We start from the raw sequence: 16,437 nt of genomic DNA on the forward strand, positions 1-16,437 counted from the left end.
TCATATGGTCAGGACTCCCATCTTATTAACACACCATTAGCTTTATGACAGCAAACTTCTCCAGGGGCCTGGCAGAAACCAAAAGTGCCCTACAGAGATCCCTCTCTCCCTCAGCATGACTTTGCCATTCACCATTGGTGTTTTTTTTAATCTTTGATCTACAAAAACTATATCTTAGATCCTAAAGACTCAGTGCCATTTCTGAAGCTGGTAAATTTTTTTATTTTTTTCATTTTAAGCCAAAACACTAATTGGGCTCAAAAAAATACACGTTGATTTGTGCTTAGTGCTAAAAAGCATTGTCATAGAGCTAAAAGAAATCTGGCAAACAGCTGAAATATAACTACAATAAATATTTCTTTTCTATTAACTTTTTTATAATAACAGCAGCAACACCAATAGCATTTATGCAGTTTTTTAGGTTTGCAAAGTGCTTTACTAAATATTACTTCATTTGTTCCTCACAACAATCCTATATTTGTTAGGTGCATTTATTATCCCCATTTTATAGATGAGGAAACTGAGACAGATAGGGGTTAAATGGCTTTCCCAAGATTACACACCTGATAAGTTTCTAAAGTTAGTTTGGAATTCATATCTTCCTGACTCCACCAAGCTGCCTTTCTCCTCTAAGGTTGCCTTAAAAATGAATATTTGTGATTTAATTCAGAGGATATTAATTGTAGTTGCATTCATTCATGAATTGACTATTATTTACTATAACTAATATTGACTATATTAACTAAATGTTAGCAGTGGTCTCTTATCAAAGAGTAACTACAGAATTTTTACTCTGTTGCATCATTATGGCATGGGGATCCTTGTATCAAAAATGTAGAGCTCTGAAAGACTTGAGAGGCTTTAAGTACCAAAATACTCATTTTACAGATGAGGAAAGTTATATACAATGGACTGGGCAGCCTAAAAAAATCCATATACAATGTGTATATTTTGGACAGGCATTTTAGTTATATAGTGTGTAGATTGTTCATCTCTAGAAAAGCCCATCTCTCTCTCTTTCTGTCTCTCTTTTTTGTAAGGCAGTGGGGTTAAGTGCCTTGCCCAAGATGACATGGCTAAGTAATTTTTTTTTACATTTCTGAGGCTGGATTTCAACTCAGGTCCTCTTGACTCCAGGGTTGGTTCTATATCCACTATGCCTCTTTAGCTTCCCCTAAAAGCCCATCTCTTTAGGACCACTGTTCTCTTACTCCTTTGTGGATATTTTGGAAGTTCAAGACAGAGGTTAAGAATCCAAGCCCACGTATTTTTTTTTAGGTTTTTTTTTTCCAAGGCAAACGGGGTTAAGTGGCTTGCCCAAGGCCACACAGCTAGGTAATTATTAAGTGTCTGAAACCGGATTTGAACCCGGGTACTCCTGACTCCAGGCCAGTGCTTTATCCACTGTACCACCTAGCCACCCAAAGCCCATGTATTTTGAAAGGGAATTAAACCAAAATTTCTCTCCATCCAACCCAGATTGGTTAATAACATTATTTTGTGTCAGCATCCAGATATCTTACAAATTCTAAGGAATAATTCATATTGACATCATAAACAGACTTTGGACACACTTGGGATCTCAAAAAGACTTATTAATTTTGACATCTGTGCTAAATGAATGATATGTTAACATTTATTGGAGAATAATAACTGAGATTATAAATTTAGGGGGTAATATGTAAACTTTGTTGTTTCTAGTATTTTGTTGCTCATTTGTTCCAGTCTTGGCAACCCTGTTTGGGGTTTTCATGGCAGATGCTGACTTAGTTTATCAATTTCTTCTCCAACTTACTTTATAGGTGAGAAAACTGAGGCAAATAGGGTTAAGTGACTTGTTTAGGGTCATACAAGTTTCTGAGTTTCTGAGATCAGATTTGAACTTGGGAAGATGGGTCTGCCTAATTTCAAACACAATACTCTAGCCATTGCACTGTCTATTTCTACTATTTCTTCCCCTGTTGGGTATAATTGTTTTGTTTTAAATCATAAATAGTTTATGAAGCCGGATATATCTGCTGTTTGGTGTTTTACATAAAACAATGATATAGTTTAGTTTTGGGGTTTTTAAAAGCATAGATTTTTGGAGCTGAATGAGTAGTTCAGTAGTTTTTAGATAAGGAAATGGAGACCCAGAGAGTCAGATGACTTGCTCCAAGTACACAATTTGTGAGAGACTCTTAGTCTCTTAGTTCTCAGGAAGATTTAAGTACTAAAAGTTACTTGACTGTCCTGAGTCCTAGTTTCTTTATCAGTAAAATTCAAGGGTTGACTTAGATGATCTCTCAAGTCCTTTTGGCTCTAAATCTTAGGATCCTCATCTGTGACTTCAGTTTAGTCCTACTGTGAGTCTCAGCTGAGGGAATCTTTTAAAATTAAAACAAAACAAAAGAGTCCCAAACTGACCAAACGTGTCCTTAAGTGAAGATAGGTCAGAAGTCCCATTTTTCCCAATTTCACTTAATTCCAGGGTTATGTCACTCTAAGAACCAGATCTTAATATTCTTAATTTATAATTATTAATAAATTATAATTATTAATAATAATTTAATTTCCCAAGAGTCTGGTACATGTGATAGATATGTGCCCCCAAAGGGCATCAGGAACTCTTTATTCACTGACTAGTAGTTACAACAGGGATTTCGGCCTTTTTAATTCAGACAATTGAGGAAGAACAGTTATTCCTTTAAAGTACAGTTAGAGCTGGACATCTTAAGTCATTTAGAGTGGCTGCAGTGCTAAGACCCCGTTGAATAGTTACATTTGGTGTTCCTATGTATCTCTGCTGTTCAACTAAGTTCAATTTAATTTTTATACCTTTATTTCTTGCTATTTTCCCAGAGACAAACTGAATGCCTTAAGAAGACATAAAGAAAAATTAGAAGAAAAAATTATGGATCAATATAAATTCTATGATCCTGCTCCAAAGAAGTAAGTTCATTTAAGCTATATTTGTTTGTCTTTTATTTTTAATTTAAACTTTTACTATGAAGGAAGGAAGCATTGTGGTACAAAGGGAAGAACCTAAGTTCAGATCCTACCTCAGATCATTATTACCATTGTGACATTGAGCACAAGTCACTAGCTTCCCTTGGCTTCATTTTTCTCATCTATAAAATAAGGGCATTGGATCTGATGTCTCCTGAGGTCCCTCTAGCTCAAGATCTATATTCATATGAACCACAATAATTTAAGTGGATTAGGATTAGAGAAGTGCTTATTCAACCAAAAACAAATGTAGAATTACATGTACTTTGTGTATTTATTATTGGAAAGATAATATGCACAGAAATCCATTCAGCCCTTGGCCCATTAGAAACATAAATTGAGCACACTGAGCTACAAATTCTAATTTGAGTGCATTTGTAGATCCTATTACAGAATCTCAGAGTTGGAGGGAATCTCAGGAGAGGCATCAGGAACTCTATTCGCTGATATCAATATAGCTGATAGCAATATCAGGGGTTTTAGCCTTTTTAATTCAGACATATGGAGAAGAATGGTTACTCCCTTAAATTAAATACTCCTCAACCTACCCTCTACAACACTGATGAAAAATAGTCTGGTGGTACCTCCTCATTCCTTTGAACCATTTTGTAAGTAAACTTTTCCTTATATTTAGGTTTAATCTTATTTGCTATATTTTCCATTCACTGCTTCTAGTTTTGGCCTCTAGGGCAAAGTAAAATTCAGTATGCATTTATTAAATTGCTCCTATAACAAAAAAATACTAGGGCTACCTAGAAGAAAAAAAATGTAAAAGTCCTGTTCACAAGGAACTCACATTCTACTTGGAGATGCAGCACATAAACAAACAAATAAAATTCAGAACTATATGAGGAGGAACAGGCCACCAACAACTGAGTGGAATGCATTTGATGAGAAGACTTTAGGTAATTGTGTTCAGCTAGAAATATCTCATCCTGTGTGTTAATCATACTCAGCTTTTTCTTTTATTCTTTTCTTCTCTTTTGCTGCATTTGGTCTTGGTAAAGAAGCAACTTATTGCTTGTCAGAGGCAAGTTGAAAAGCCTGCTATAAATATATAAAATAATATCAAAGGCAGTTTGCCTTGACATTAGTGGATTGGCCATGAGAGCTAACCATAAAAATTAGTGAGGTTGGAGGATCTTTGAAGGGCATGGGGAATTTCGCAGTAGCAAGCATAATAGTTATCTTCCTGCCATTGCCAAGTAACTGCTATGTATGCACAAAAATTATGACCCGGCATCGGTAGATGAAATGTGAAAAGAGACACCTTCCCAGGCTTCAGTTGTTAGGAAATAACAGAGTGTTCTTGAAGAAGATGGTAGTGTTGCTTCAAGGTAGAGAAAAAAGAAGGAAAAGATGTTGGAGAGAATGACAGAAGGGTTTCCTGATCCTTTGTCAGAGTGAAGGAGAGAGAAATTTGCCAAGAGAAAAAAAAACAAGTGAAACATTGGGATTAAGTAAAAGGTGTAATCGTAAACTTATTGTAATGTGTAACAATAGATAATTAAAAGTACTGGACAATAAATACTTAATAATTAATTCATAAGTGCTTAATTATGTATAAGCATTAATAATAATAAGTAATAAGACTCTTCCTGTAAGAATGGCAGACTTTCCTCCTTAAGGAGGACAGGAGTGATGGTTTGGATCCAAAGGTAACCTTCAGAAGATAGATGGTCCAGTTAAGGTCAAAAGTAGAAACTGTTAGTGGTGTTTGAGGCATCCCTACAGAGTAGGACCCAGGCAGCTGTTTGTGTCCCTGACAATAGAGAGGTCTTTTGTCTTTATGGTACTTGAGTCTAAGTTCATTCAAACCTATGATCTAGGTTCAGAAACACATTATTCAGAGATTTTAATGTGCTAGGAAAGAAATGAAGTGTTTTCATCACTACAGAAGGGAGGTTGTCACATGTTCAATGACTTGTCCAGGGTCACACAACTAGTCTGAGGCTGGATTTGAACTTGGGAAGATGATTTTTCCTAACTCCAGGTCTGGCACCACCAGTGCTAGCTTTGTTTTAAATTCTGGTCTCTTAGATCTCAGTGATGCCAGCTAGAGAGAGGAATTAACTATTTCCAAGGCATTTCCTCATGATCAGGGAGGAATCTCTTCCTTTGTGAAACCTGGTCACTGGGGTTTGTCCAGGAAAGGAGGAGATTCCAACCCTTACCTTTCCCTGAATCCTGAAATTCCCCCAACTCAGGTAATTTGAACTTCATAGCATGAAGTAACATGCTAAATGAATTTTCTTATCTGTGTACTTTTCATCTCTCTGAGCCCTTTGCAGAGTTCCTGGAAGCTAACCAAACAAGCAGAAAATTGTCTTAAAATCAAAAGAGTATGAGACATAGCAGTGATTCCTCTTGAGATACATCTCTTTAAGGAAAGATTATCTAATAATTAAGGAGAATAATCTAATAAAATCTCTCAATTTTACAGATGAGACTCCAGAAAAGAAGTGTAAAAACATGGATAATTGCTTAGATCTTATTCCCAGTCTAATTCTTTTTCCACTATACATAATGAAATCAGCTTTCAGTTGACTATAAACTTATTATCTAGTATGTGAATTATTATTGTTGTTGATGAAGCTGGTTATTTTTCAGGCTAACTTCCATTTAATTAAACACTTTAGGAGATATCATTTCATTCTACAATTACAACACTGCATCTTTTTACTAACTCAATTGAGAATTAACTTTATTTCCTTTGAAATCATTCTTTTTTTGTACCAAAAGGAAATTTGAGTTTTAATAATGCCACTCCTTGTACCATCTTTAGCCCTGTTGCCTAGCTTGTTAAATACTCTTGCTTCCTCTATCTCCAGTGACTAACCCAGCCCCCAGATTGGTTTTTGAAAGGTTGAATAGCTCTAAGAAACACATTTCCTAGGTGTAACTTAAAGTGGTTTCTTCCTGAAAAATCTCTTCCCAAATAGAAAAAACCATTGGATTGGCGCCAAAGCCTTAGTCAAACTCATCAAACCAAAGAAAGAGGGTTCAAGAGAACGCCCCAAATCAAGTGCTGATGGCTCTCCCTGGCAGCTGGAGACCACAGATCCTGCTTCTCCATCTGCTTCCCAGAATCTCAGATTGCAGCAGGAGACTCTGGATAACATTGCTGCTACAGGTTCAAACACCCAAGATGAGAGAGATGCTCACAATGGACCTGGGGGGAAAGGTAGGACTGGCTTACCCTTGTCCCAGTGTGAATGTCATGAGTACCATACTAAATGATTGATTAGATAGGGAGGTGGGGGAGGGGGAGAGAGAGAGAGAGAGAGAGAGAGAGAGAGAGAGAGAGAGAGAGAGAGAATGTGTGTGTGTGTGAGAGAGAGTGGTGTGTGTGTGTGTGTGTGTGTGTGTGTGTGTGTATGTGTACACACTCTTCCAATTCAAGTGAGAAATCTGTGATAGACAAGTTGTTTTCCAAATGGCAAAATGTAAACATATGTCAGTTGATTTTAAAATTCTGTCATGTCCTGATGACTCACTATAGAGCCAGAAGCATCACTTAGCAGGTAGGAGTTCTAAACATTTACAGCTGTCAGCCCCTTCATCTTTCCCAGTTGGTACATGAGAGGAAAAAAATATGTCTATATATGTTTTCATGCTCACTTATTATTTATGATGAAATATTTCTTTGTAAAGAACTAACACATCTTCAGAAAGCCTGTAGAATTCTTGGGCAGGTTTGTTTTAAACTTTAATAACTTTATTGGCAAGTATTATAGAAGTAATCTCTAAATAACATTTCCTTACTTGTACTGATATTTAATATTTGTAAAGCATTTTATAGTTTACAAAGCACTTTTGTCACAGTTCTCCCAAGAAGAAACCATGTAGTTAGTTTAGTTATTATTCCGATTTTACAAATAAGAAAGTTGATACCTAGAAAGGCTGGTTGATCTGTTGGTCACATGACTAGTAAATGGCACAGTGATACACTCCATTATAATAGATGATAGAACCTAGGACTCAGCCATCCGCCCCCCCCCAAGTCTTCCCAATTCAAATCTAGTATTCCTTCCAACACACACCATGTTTCCTCTACCATTTAATTTCTTCTTGCTGTGAATATGAACTTCAGTTCCGCTCAGAAAACAAATTTCCACATTAGTTAAGTCCCATTCACCCCCCCTCCCACAAAAAAAGACAAATGAAGAAAAATGGCCCAATCTACAGTCCAAGTCCAACAGATCTCTGTCTGGAAGTGTTTCATCATGAGTTCTTTGAAATTGTGGTGAGTCATTATGTTAATCAAAATTACTAGGTTTTCCAAATTGGATATCTTTACAATGTTGCTGTTAATTGTAAATTGTTCTTCTCATTCTGTTCACTATATTTTGGATCAGTTCATGTTTTTCTGAAAGCATCTCTTTCATCATTTATTAAAAGTATTTCATCACATTTAGAATCCATAATTTGTTCATCCATGCACCACTCGATGGGCATCCCCTCAGTTTATGATTCTTTTACTTAGCCCAAGTAATTGCCACTAGTTATGTATCTTTAGATATAGAAACAGAAATACATATCTATGCATAAATAGTATGTAATATTTGTATTCAGAGTTAGGGGAGCTACTTGAAACATTCCATAGATTTGTTGTTACCTGAGGCCAGTCACTTTTTCTCTCCAGTTTCAGTTTCTTCATCTCTGAAATGAGGAGTTTAGAGAAGATAGTCTTAAAGGATTTGTCCAGTTCCATGACTTTAGTCCTTTTGATGCAATACAAAATCTTATGAGAATAAGAGATGTGGATGGAGAAACTTTGCTACAGATCATTAAAAATGTGCCATGGACCAGTTAACTTAAAATTTTAGATTAAATCAGATACTATATTTTTTTTAAAGGAAAAGGATAACTGATTTGGTATTTATTTTACTTTTTTGAATTAGACCTGTGATTTCATTGTTGTAAGGAAACTGAATCTGAAAGAGCATGACTTGCCCAAATTCACACAACTAACGAGTATTTTGGTTCAATTTACACTCAGGTCATCCCCTATGTCCATTATATTCCTTAGCTGCTTCTAGAGCCAAACACAGAATTTAACTAGTTCAACCTCTTTAAAGGTAACAAAACAGAACAAGGGACAGTTAAGGTGATCTTGTGGAAGATCACACATATAATAAGTAGTAGAGCAGAGGTTCTAAGAGCCCTTTAGTTCCAAATCCAATCTTCTTTCCACCATTCCAGTTTGCTATTTATTGTAAATTGGCTTCCTCAATTATAGTGAGCCTAAATCAATAAAGAAAATGACAGAAATTAAATATCCTATTGGTTCATCTTGATAAACTTATCAATTAATTTTAAAAATATATAGAATAGGGTCTAGGTCCATGTTCAAGCTATATTAACAGATTTATAAAATATTTAAATTTGTTACTCTGGACCAACTTGCTACCTGCTACCTCCAAATCATGGACCAGGGAACCAAGGAAAAGGAGCAATTAGAAGATGGTAGAACTTGACTCAAAGAAATAGAAATCAGTTTTTGTTTATTCTTTAAGGTTATATGGATTTTTTAGAAGAGCTATATACATATATATAATATATAAATTTTGCAGAACAGTAAAAATTTGCCATGACCAGTGTTCTTGGTTTTAAAATTCTAAATTAAACCTAAAACTATTTTTAAAAAATGAAAATAAAATTCTTAATACCTCCAGGACTTCCACAAGTTCTAAATAAACTCTGTGGATGTTAGCAAGAACCCTGATTTCTTTTCAAGCTGTAAAATGATGTATTACCAGGAGGTGGCAATGTTGGTGAAGAAATAATGACAAGGAGGGGGACAATCTGTCTCTGAACTGTTAAAATTGGGGGAATGAGAATAAAAAGTGTAAACTATAGTGATGGTTAACTTAAAGTTTCTTGATGTACAAAATGTCTCAGAAATCTTAGTGTAGTTTAAAACTTAAAAATTTCAATCTGATTCACTAAGACTTTTGGGTAAAAATAATTCATTTATTAAAATCCAGAGGTATAGAATTGAGTGGAAGGAACCTGAAGTAGAAAATTAAATTACAAGAAAAAGAGAAAGTGAATTAGAATTCAGACTAAAGAAAATCAAAGGAAATTGGAATATGTGCTTTTGGATTAAATTTATTAGATTAAAAATTGATGTCAGTTGATTGGGAAACTACAGAATTATGTATTACAAAGCTATTCCTATAGGAAGAGATCTTATTGTAGGAATTGGTCTTTGTAGTTTTTACTGAAATAGAAGTATAGAATTTTGTATTTTGCACACTAAAATCATGACTTCCTTCTGTGTAATAACTAAAATTGTTACATTTCATGTACTCCAGATTGCCTCTCCCATAGTCAGGGCATAATTCTTCACCAGGTTAGTTTGGATGGATAAAATTTTGACCTTTAAGGAGTATGCCATCACTGACCAGTTTGATGTCCATCCTGATAGGGGTCTGAGTACAATGTGTGACTTTTTCAACCAAATCAATCAACGTCCTTAAATTATTAATTCATTAAATGCTTTAGACAGTTCCAGTCACTATTTTATATTCCTTTCTGCTTCATGGGGTAATGTTGGGAATCTTAAGTCTGCTGAGATAATTTTGTTTTCATTTCTGACATTTCTGTTCATTTCATTTATTTTGTTTTCTTCTTTTTGGGCCACCCGGGTGATGATAATTTAGCAGCACCACGCAAAAAGAGTCCCTTCTTGAGAAGCAAAAGCAAGGACAAAGAAAAGTCTCCAACAGCTCTCTCTAAACGCCTGCGATTCTGGTCTTCCTCCGACAACCCACCCTCTCCTAACGAGTCTCTCTCTTTCTCGGCCATTGGAGATTTCTAATACCACCTTTCCTTTTATCATTTTTCTTCATCATGTACCTTCATTCATCTCTGGAGTTCAAAAGCAAAAACAGTAGTGTAAATGCTCAATGACTGACAGTGAGCATGAGTGACCCTCCCTCCCCTTTTGTTACCAATGCTAAAAGGTACTCCAATCACAGACCCAAGCCCAGTTGTAAACTAGCCAATATGGATTGTAATTTCAAGGTAGAAGATGAGTTCTTACACCTGCTGGATTGTTTCTTCAGTGTTATAGTTTAGGAGAATCTCCTGGTACACACAGCACACGCATGTATCTCTTGGACCAGGGCTCCATAGTAAGTGAGCAGAGTTCCCTGTGCTTCCAAGTCTTTCTTGTCATTGCAGGCTTATTTCATGTCTGGCTTTAAATTGGCGCTGGTCATCTATTGCTCTGCTTCCTAAAATGTAATGCTTTCCACAGAGTGGGATTAAAAAAAAAACTATTTCTTGTGCAATACTTGAGTTTTAAGTCACTACCCTTTTCCTGTTGCTGTGTCTTAGTATCCTAACAAATATTTGCTATTATTAAAGGCTCAATTCTGATGTCGCGATGTTCAATGTTTGTTTTTAAGATATCTGCTGTTCTTTTTATGTATTTTGAAAAATAGGATCAGTCTGTCCTAGGACAGATTCCATCTTAAGTCTTTAGATCTTTGAAAATTTTTAAATAGTAAAAATAGTTGTAGACAATACCAGCATTGCCAGGGAAAGGAAGAAACAGCCAGTCAGCATAGGCCTTTAGCAAAAAGCCCAGCTGCTATTTTACCCTTTCTTTCTGTCCTTCTGGCATGTTTTTCTAAGATCATATTATTTCTGTCCTTCATGCTAACTGCTCACTTCATCCCTCCTCATCTCCTCTCATCTCTGCCCTTCCATCCCTTTTTTAAAACTTAACTCCCATATAATCTGTGAAGATTCATTTCACCAAACTTGAATCTTGCTTCTCATCAAGGTTACCTTTCAAAATACAAAATGTCCTTAGAGGGATGGACCATTTTGGGGGGGGGGGAGAATGGACCATTAAATGAATGGCACATTGAACCCAATTCTCTGATTTCTGAAAGGGAAGAAAAGGTCATATCCATGCAGAAGAGCTTCTGGATTGGGAGTTGAGAGGCATTAGAGGGGAGGGAAAAAATGATTTACTACTGTGGCCATCAAAATGAAACATTTTTAGAATTTTGTTGGTTTGGTTTAATTTTTAGTGATATTAATGTCAAGAAAGTTTGACTATTGGGTTAATTTGTACTTTGTGATATAAAAAGCCATTTCCCCCTCTCTCTTTTTTGCAAATCAAAGGAAAAAATAGTGGGTTTTTTCCTTTTGTGAGGAAAAATATGCATAATGGTCCATATTTTTTCTTTAAAAAACATCCTGAGATGTTAAACTTTCAACGATCATAAATAATACCATTATAGAAAAATTGCTAGATGTAGTCTAACTTTCCCAATCACTAAAGTTTCTACTAAGTTTTTTCTTTTTTTAATCATAGAATTTTATTTCAGAAGACACTACTTTTAGATGTTTTAAAAATTTGATTAAAATATTAAGAGGGAACTTGCCCCTTAGCTAATCTTTTGGGGCTTATGTTCCTGTTTCTTTTCTTTGATACTTTCTTTTTCTTCTCTCTCACTCTTTGGTCTGTACCTGATATGACAGGTAAGAGTCCATTTTAAAACAGACTCAAAGAGGCCTTAAATAGCATCAGGTTTCCTTTGAAACAGGCTATTTGGGGGGCGGTGGAGTGGGGAATGCACTGATTAGTAGCTTTCCCATCAAGCTGCTTGTTTGTGCAGTTCTGTGTGTGTCCTTCCTTCCTGGCTTCTTGGTTTTCCTCTTGAGCAATATCCTGGGAATAATCTTTTAATGCTTCATTTTTCTTGCCCCTTTCTACCATCTTCTGCTGTTCCTGCCACAGTCACCAGCGATCTGAAGCAGAAGCGAGGATCCCCCCATGGAGGCAGCAGTGACCACTTCCAGGGTTCCACAGACTCCGTGGTCAAACACTGGCACACAGAGCTGGGCTCCAGGGCTCACTCCACCTCGGCTATCCACTTGACCCCTTCTAGCTCAACCCCCATTGCCAGACACACAGGCCTGCCCAAAGGTAAGTAGGAGAGTGCCACCATTCCTATAATTATCCTTCATCCATGTTCTTGGACTTAAAGGCAAGACTTTGACCTTCACTGTTTAATCAATTCTCAATAATGACTTTTTGTATTCTGATTTCCAGCTTGTGTATGTGGGAGGAAATGCCTTCTATTTCCATAAAAATTCTGTAGAAACCTATTATTGAAAGCCATCAGCCTATGATCCATAAGCTATTAATCAATGAGATATTCATCAAATGCCTCCTATTCTCCAGTCAGGTTCTAGTCATACCAGTTCCTGCCCTTAAGGAACTTGTTTCTACAAGTTCTACATACATAAGAGATAACAAAACAAATAAAAAGTAATTTTGGGAGGGTGAGTTCTAGAGCCTAGGGAGAGTCTATCACCAAGCATTAGTATTAAGCAAATACCTGACTGTTCCCTGCTGAGGGGAGGGGAGTGGGAAGGGAGGGTGGAAGGAAATTTTGTAACTTGGAAATATGCATGTACAAATGGATGAAAATAAATAAATAAATTTTAAAATTTAAAAAAATTATTAAGCAAGTACGTGTGCTAAGCAACATTACAAATACAGGGGCAGGGGCAACTTGGTGGCACAATCGAAAGGTACGGCCTGAAGTCCCATAGACTCATTCTGAGTTCAAATTTAACCTCAGACACTTCCTATCTGGTTGACCTTGGGCAAGTCACTTTATCTTATTTGTTTTTAACACAGTTTCTTCATCTGTAAAATGAGCTGGAGAAGGACATGACAAACCACTCCAGTGTCTTTGCCAAGAAAACCCCAGATGGGGTCATGAAGAGTCAGACACAACTGAAACAACTGAACAACAGAAATACAAATACAAGTACAAAGAATGAAACAATCCCTACCCGTTGACAAGTGAGATCATCTCAAGTAAACTGTTTGCAGTTTGCTCAGGATTATTTAGCTTGTTGGCAAATAGAAAATTCTCAGAGTGGTGAGGAGGTTGAAATGAGGACATCATTTTCAGAGTAATCTTTTGAAATTCCTAACGGAAAAATGTGGCAAGGCAAAATACTTGAGTATTGGAAATAATATATGAATGCTCTTGGCATAGGATCAATAGATAACCAGAACAGCCTTTGGAGGTCATCTGAGCTCGGTGTTCTCAACTTTTTTTGTGCCACTTTTTTGTCCTTCTCAGAATAATGTTTTTAAATAGTTGAAGGAAATGCTAAATTTCTGTTAAAGGATAGTGAAACAAAAAATATATATATATATATATATATATATATATATATATATATATTTTTTATATATTTTAATCATTCTTGTTTACCGGCCCCCTGCCTAGAATTTCTCCTTGGATCCCAAGTAGAAAATATCTTTATTTTGATATTTTCAAGATGAGAAAATTGAAGTCCAAAAGGGGAAAATTATATTCTTAAGGCATTTAGCACAGTAAAGATGCTTAATAAATATTTACTGAATTGATTTATAGGTTGTTAATTGTTATTTAGTTGCTTAAGACTTTTTATGACCGCATTGGGGTTTTCTTGGTAAAGATATTATAGTGATTTGCCAGGTCCTTCTCCTACTCAATTTACAGATTAGAAAATTTACAGATAAGAAAACTGAGGCAAACGGGGGAAGTGTCTTACCCTTACACAGCTAGAAAGTGTCTGAGGCTGGATTTGAATCTTCCTGACTCTAGACCTAGTCCTCTATCCACTATTCCACCTAGGTGACCCTTGATTGTAGGTTAGACCTGGTCCTCTATACGTTGTACCACCTAAGTGATCCTTGATTGTAGGTAGTAAGTGAAAAATATAAGTTTTGAGCTTTTGTCTTCTTTCTGTGAAATATACTGAGGCAGACATTTGTAGCTAAATGTCTACTTTTGGGAGGAACAGCAACTTGCAAAATCCTAATTCATATCAGGACCAGGGACAGTTTCAGAAAATAATTTGGTTTAGAGTTGGAGCCCTCTCTTCTTGTCCTGTTTCCCTCAACCATATAATTATATGTTTCAACTAGAGCCCAATGATGGGGCTAATATCCTTGTTTGGACTCTGGTTTATGACTTTCCATCTCTGGCCTCATCTGTTGTGATTTACCAAATCCTGAGTATAAAATACTGGTGGGAAGAGGATATTGGTGACACCTACTCTTAAAACTATTTCAAATTATTAAATTATTAAAACTATTTCTATTTCCCCAACATTTATTCTTCAAATAGCTGAGCTTTTAAATATCTAGAGTATATTGTATATGTATGTGCATAGAATTTTTATTAACGTGGAAAATAAACCACCTTTTTGTAGGAGAAAATCATGAATTTTTGCCAAATTAGAATTGGGCTGACCCAGCAGGTTTTAAGAAGAGGACTTTTTCTCATCTTTTCCAAACAAAATGGGATTTAATTTGCAGCATTTCATTTCCTTATGATTCTATGAGCTAACTTACAGAGTTTCATTTACTAAGTAGTTCCCTTCTCCCCCTAACTCAGAAAATTTCTGATACCATATTCTTTAATGGAGCAGCAACTTTTCTATGATGTTATCAAATAATGGTAATTCAATTCAATAAACATTTATAAGTACTTGCTAGGTGTTAGACCCTGTACTAAGCACTGGGAATATAAAGAGACAAAAGACAGAACCTGGAGCAGCTAGGTGACACAGTAGATAAAGCACCATTCCTGGACTCAGGAAGACCTGAGAACAAATTTGGCATCAGACACTTGATACTTAGTAATTGTGACCTTGGGCAAGTCACTTAACTCCTTTGCCTTGCAAAAAAAAGGGGGGGGTGAAAATTTTAAAAAATTTGAAAAATAACAGTGAAAAAGATAAAATTAGAAAGCTATTAAAAAAAAAAAGATGGGGCAGCTAGGTGGCACAGTGGATAGAACACCAGCCCTGGAGTCAGGATTCCCCAAGTTCAGATCCTGCCTCAGACATTTAATAATTACCTAGCTGTGTGGCCTTGGGCAAGCCACTTAACCCCACTGCCTTGCAAAAAAAAAAAAAAAGGCCCTGCCCTCAAGGACCTTATAGTCTAATATGGGAGACACTTTGCTAAAATGTATGCAAAGCAAGATATATGTATATATATATATATATATATATATATATATATAGAGAGAGAGAGAGAGAGAGAGAGAGAGAGAGAGAGAGAGAGAGAGAGAGAGAGGCGGGGGATGACGAGGGAAAGGAATGAAATTAAGAAGAGTTAAGGAAGGCTTCCTAAAGAAGAATTTTAATTGGGACTTGAGGGAAGCCAGGGAGATATGTAGTTGAAGCAGAGGAGGAATAGTATTCCAGGCATGGGAGACAGCCAGAGAAAATTCCAGGAACTGAGAGATATTGAGTGATTTGTTTATAGAAGAGCCAGTAGGCCAGTGTCACTGGATAAAGAGAGTATAACTAAGAAAACTGGACTGGAAAGGTAGAAGAGGGCTGGTATTTAATTTATATATATATATATATATATATATATATATATATATGTAAAATTACATAGTGTTTTAAGGTTTACAGTTTGCTTCTCATATGTTCTTATTTGATAGATGAGAAATGTTCCTTTTTTTATTTTTGCACCTCAACCTTTTTTGTTTAGAAGTCCATCATAAAGGGTAGACAGGTACAGACAGAGCAGTGTAGCTGCATATTCCCATTTGGCTCTCTTTCTACCAACTGGTTTCTTGTCCCAGCCACTAAGAACTATACAGACTTACACAAATCATTTCACTTCCCCTTGAAGCCATTCTTGATCCTGGTAAATGCTAGGACCTCCATAGCCAAATTACCTTGTCTTTCCTTTGTTAATATTATATGTATGTTGGTATAGAAGAGGCCATGGTACTGTGGTAAATAATGATATAATAATTATAATAGTTACCATTTATATAATGCTTTAAGTTTTGCAAAAGCCTTTACAAATATCTCATTTTTATCCTCACAACAACCCTTGGAGGAAGGTGTTATTATTATTCTCTATTTTATAAATGGAGAAACTGAGGAAACCCAGTTAAGTAGTTTTCCTGGGGTCACAGAGCTAATAAGTATCTGAGGCTGAATGTGAACTCAGGCCTTTCTGACTCTTGAGTCAGCACTCTTGCTACCTGAGAACCATCCTCAGAGACAGGAAGATACATCTAGGTTCAATTCTACCTCTGATGTATACTGATTGTATGACCTGGGTAAGTCATTTAACCACAATGTTCTAGACAGATTTCTTGGTGTGTATCTTGCAGAAAAGATGCTCATCCTCCTACACTGATAGGGAGTTTCTTCATCTGGGAGTTTACCATGTCATTGAAATCGCAGGCTCCATCCCTCAGCCTATCAATAAATGAGGATCCATGCATAATTGATCATATATTGCTTGTCTTCTCAAGGGGCGAGGGGGGAGAGATGAGAGTGAGAAGGAGAGAATTTGGAACTCAAAATTGTTTTAAAATGCATGTTAATATGTAATTGGGAAATAGTAATATATATATATATATATATATATATCAATAT

At 36.1% G+C, this 16,437-nt stretch overlaps 1 protein-coding gene across 7 annotated transcripts in view; it reads left to right on the forward strand.

Moving 5' to 3' along the window:
* Positions 1 to 16,437, forward strand: part of CCDC88C (coiled-coil domain containing 88C) — a 234,001-nt gene that overhangs the window by 198,981 nt on the left and 18,583 nt on the right. For 4 of the 7 annotated variants that reach the window (XM_074235494.1, XM_074235496.1, XM_074235495.1 and 1 more), the window contains 3 exons: positions 2,842 to 2,931; positions 5,931 to 6,172; positions 11,753 to 11,941. In XM_074235494.1, the coding sequence (XP_074091595.1) occupies positions 2,842 to 2,931; positions 5,931 to 6,172; positions 11,753 to 11,941 (521 nt within the window). Of the gene's footprint in view, positions 1 to 2,841; positions 2,932 to 5,930; positions 6,173 to 9,656; positions 10,131 to 11,752; positions 11,942 to 12,661; positions 13,157 to 16,437 lie in introns of those variants that run through there. The other 3 variants (XR_012478165.1, XR_012478166.1, XM_074235498.1) reach the window with 3 other exon arrangements.

Source organism: Macrotis lagotis, chromosome 4, assembly GCF_037893015.1.
Source record: "Macrotis lagotis isolate mMagLag1 chromosome 4, bilby.v1.9.chrom.fasta, whole genome shotgun sequence".
NCBI lineage: Eukaryota > Metazoa > Chordata > Mammalia > Peramelemorphia > Peramelidae > Macrotis > Macrotis lagotis.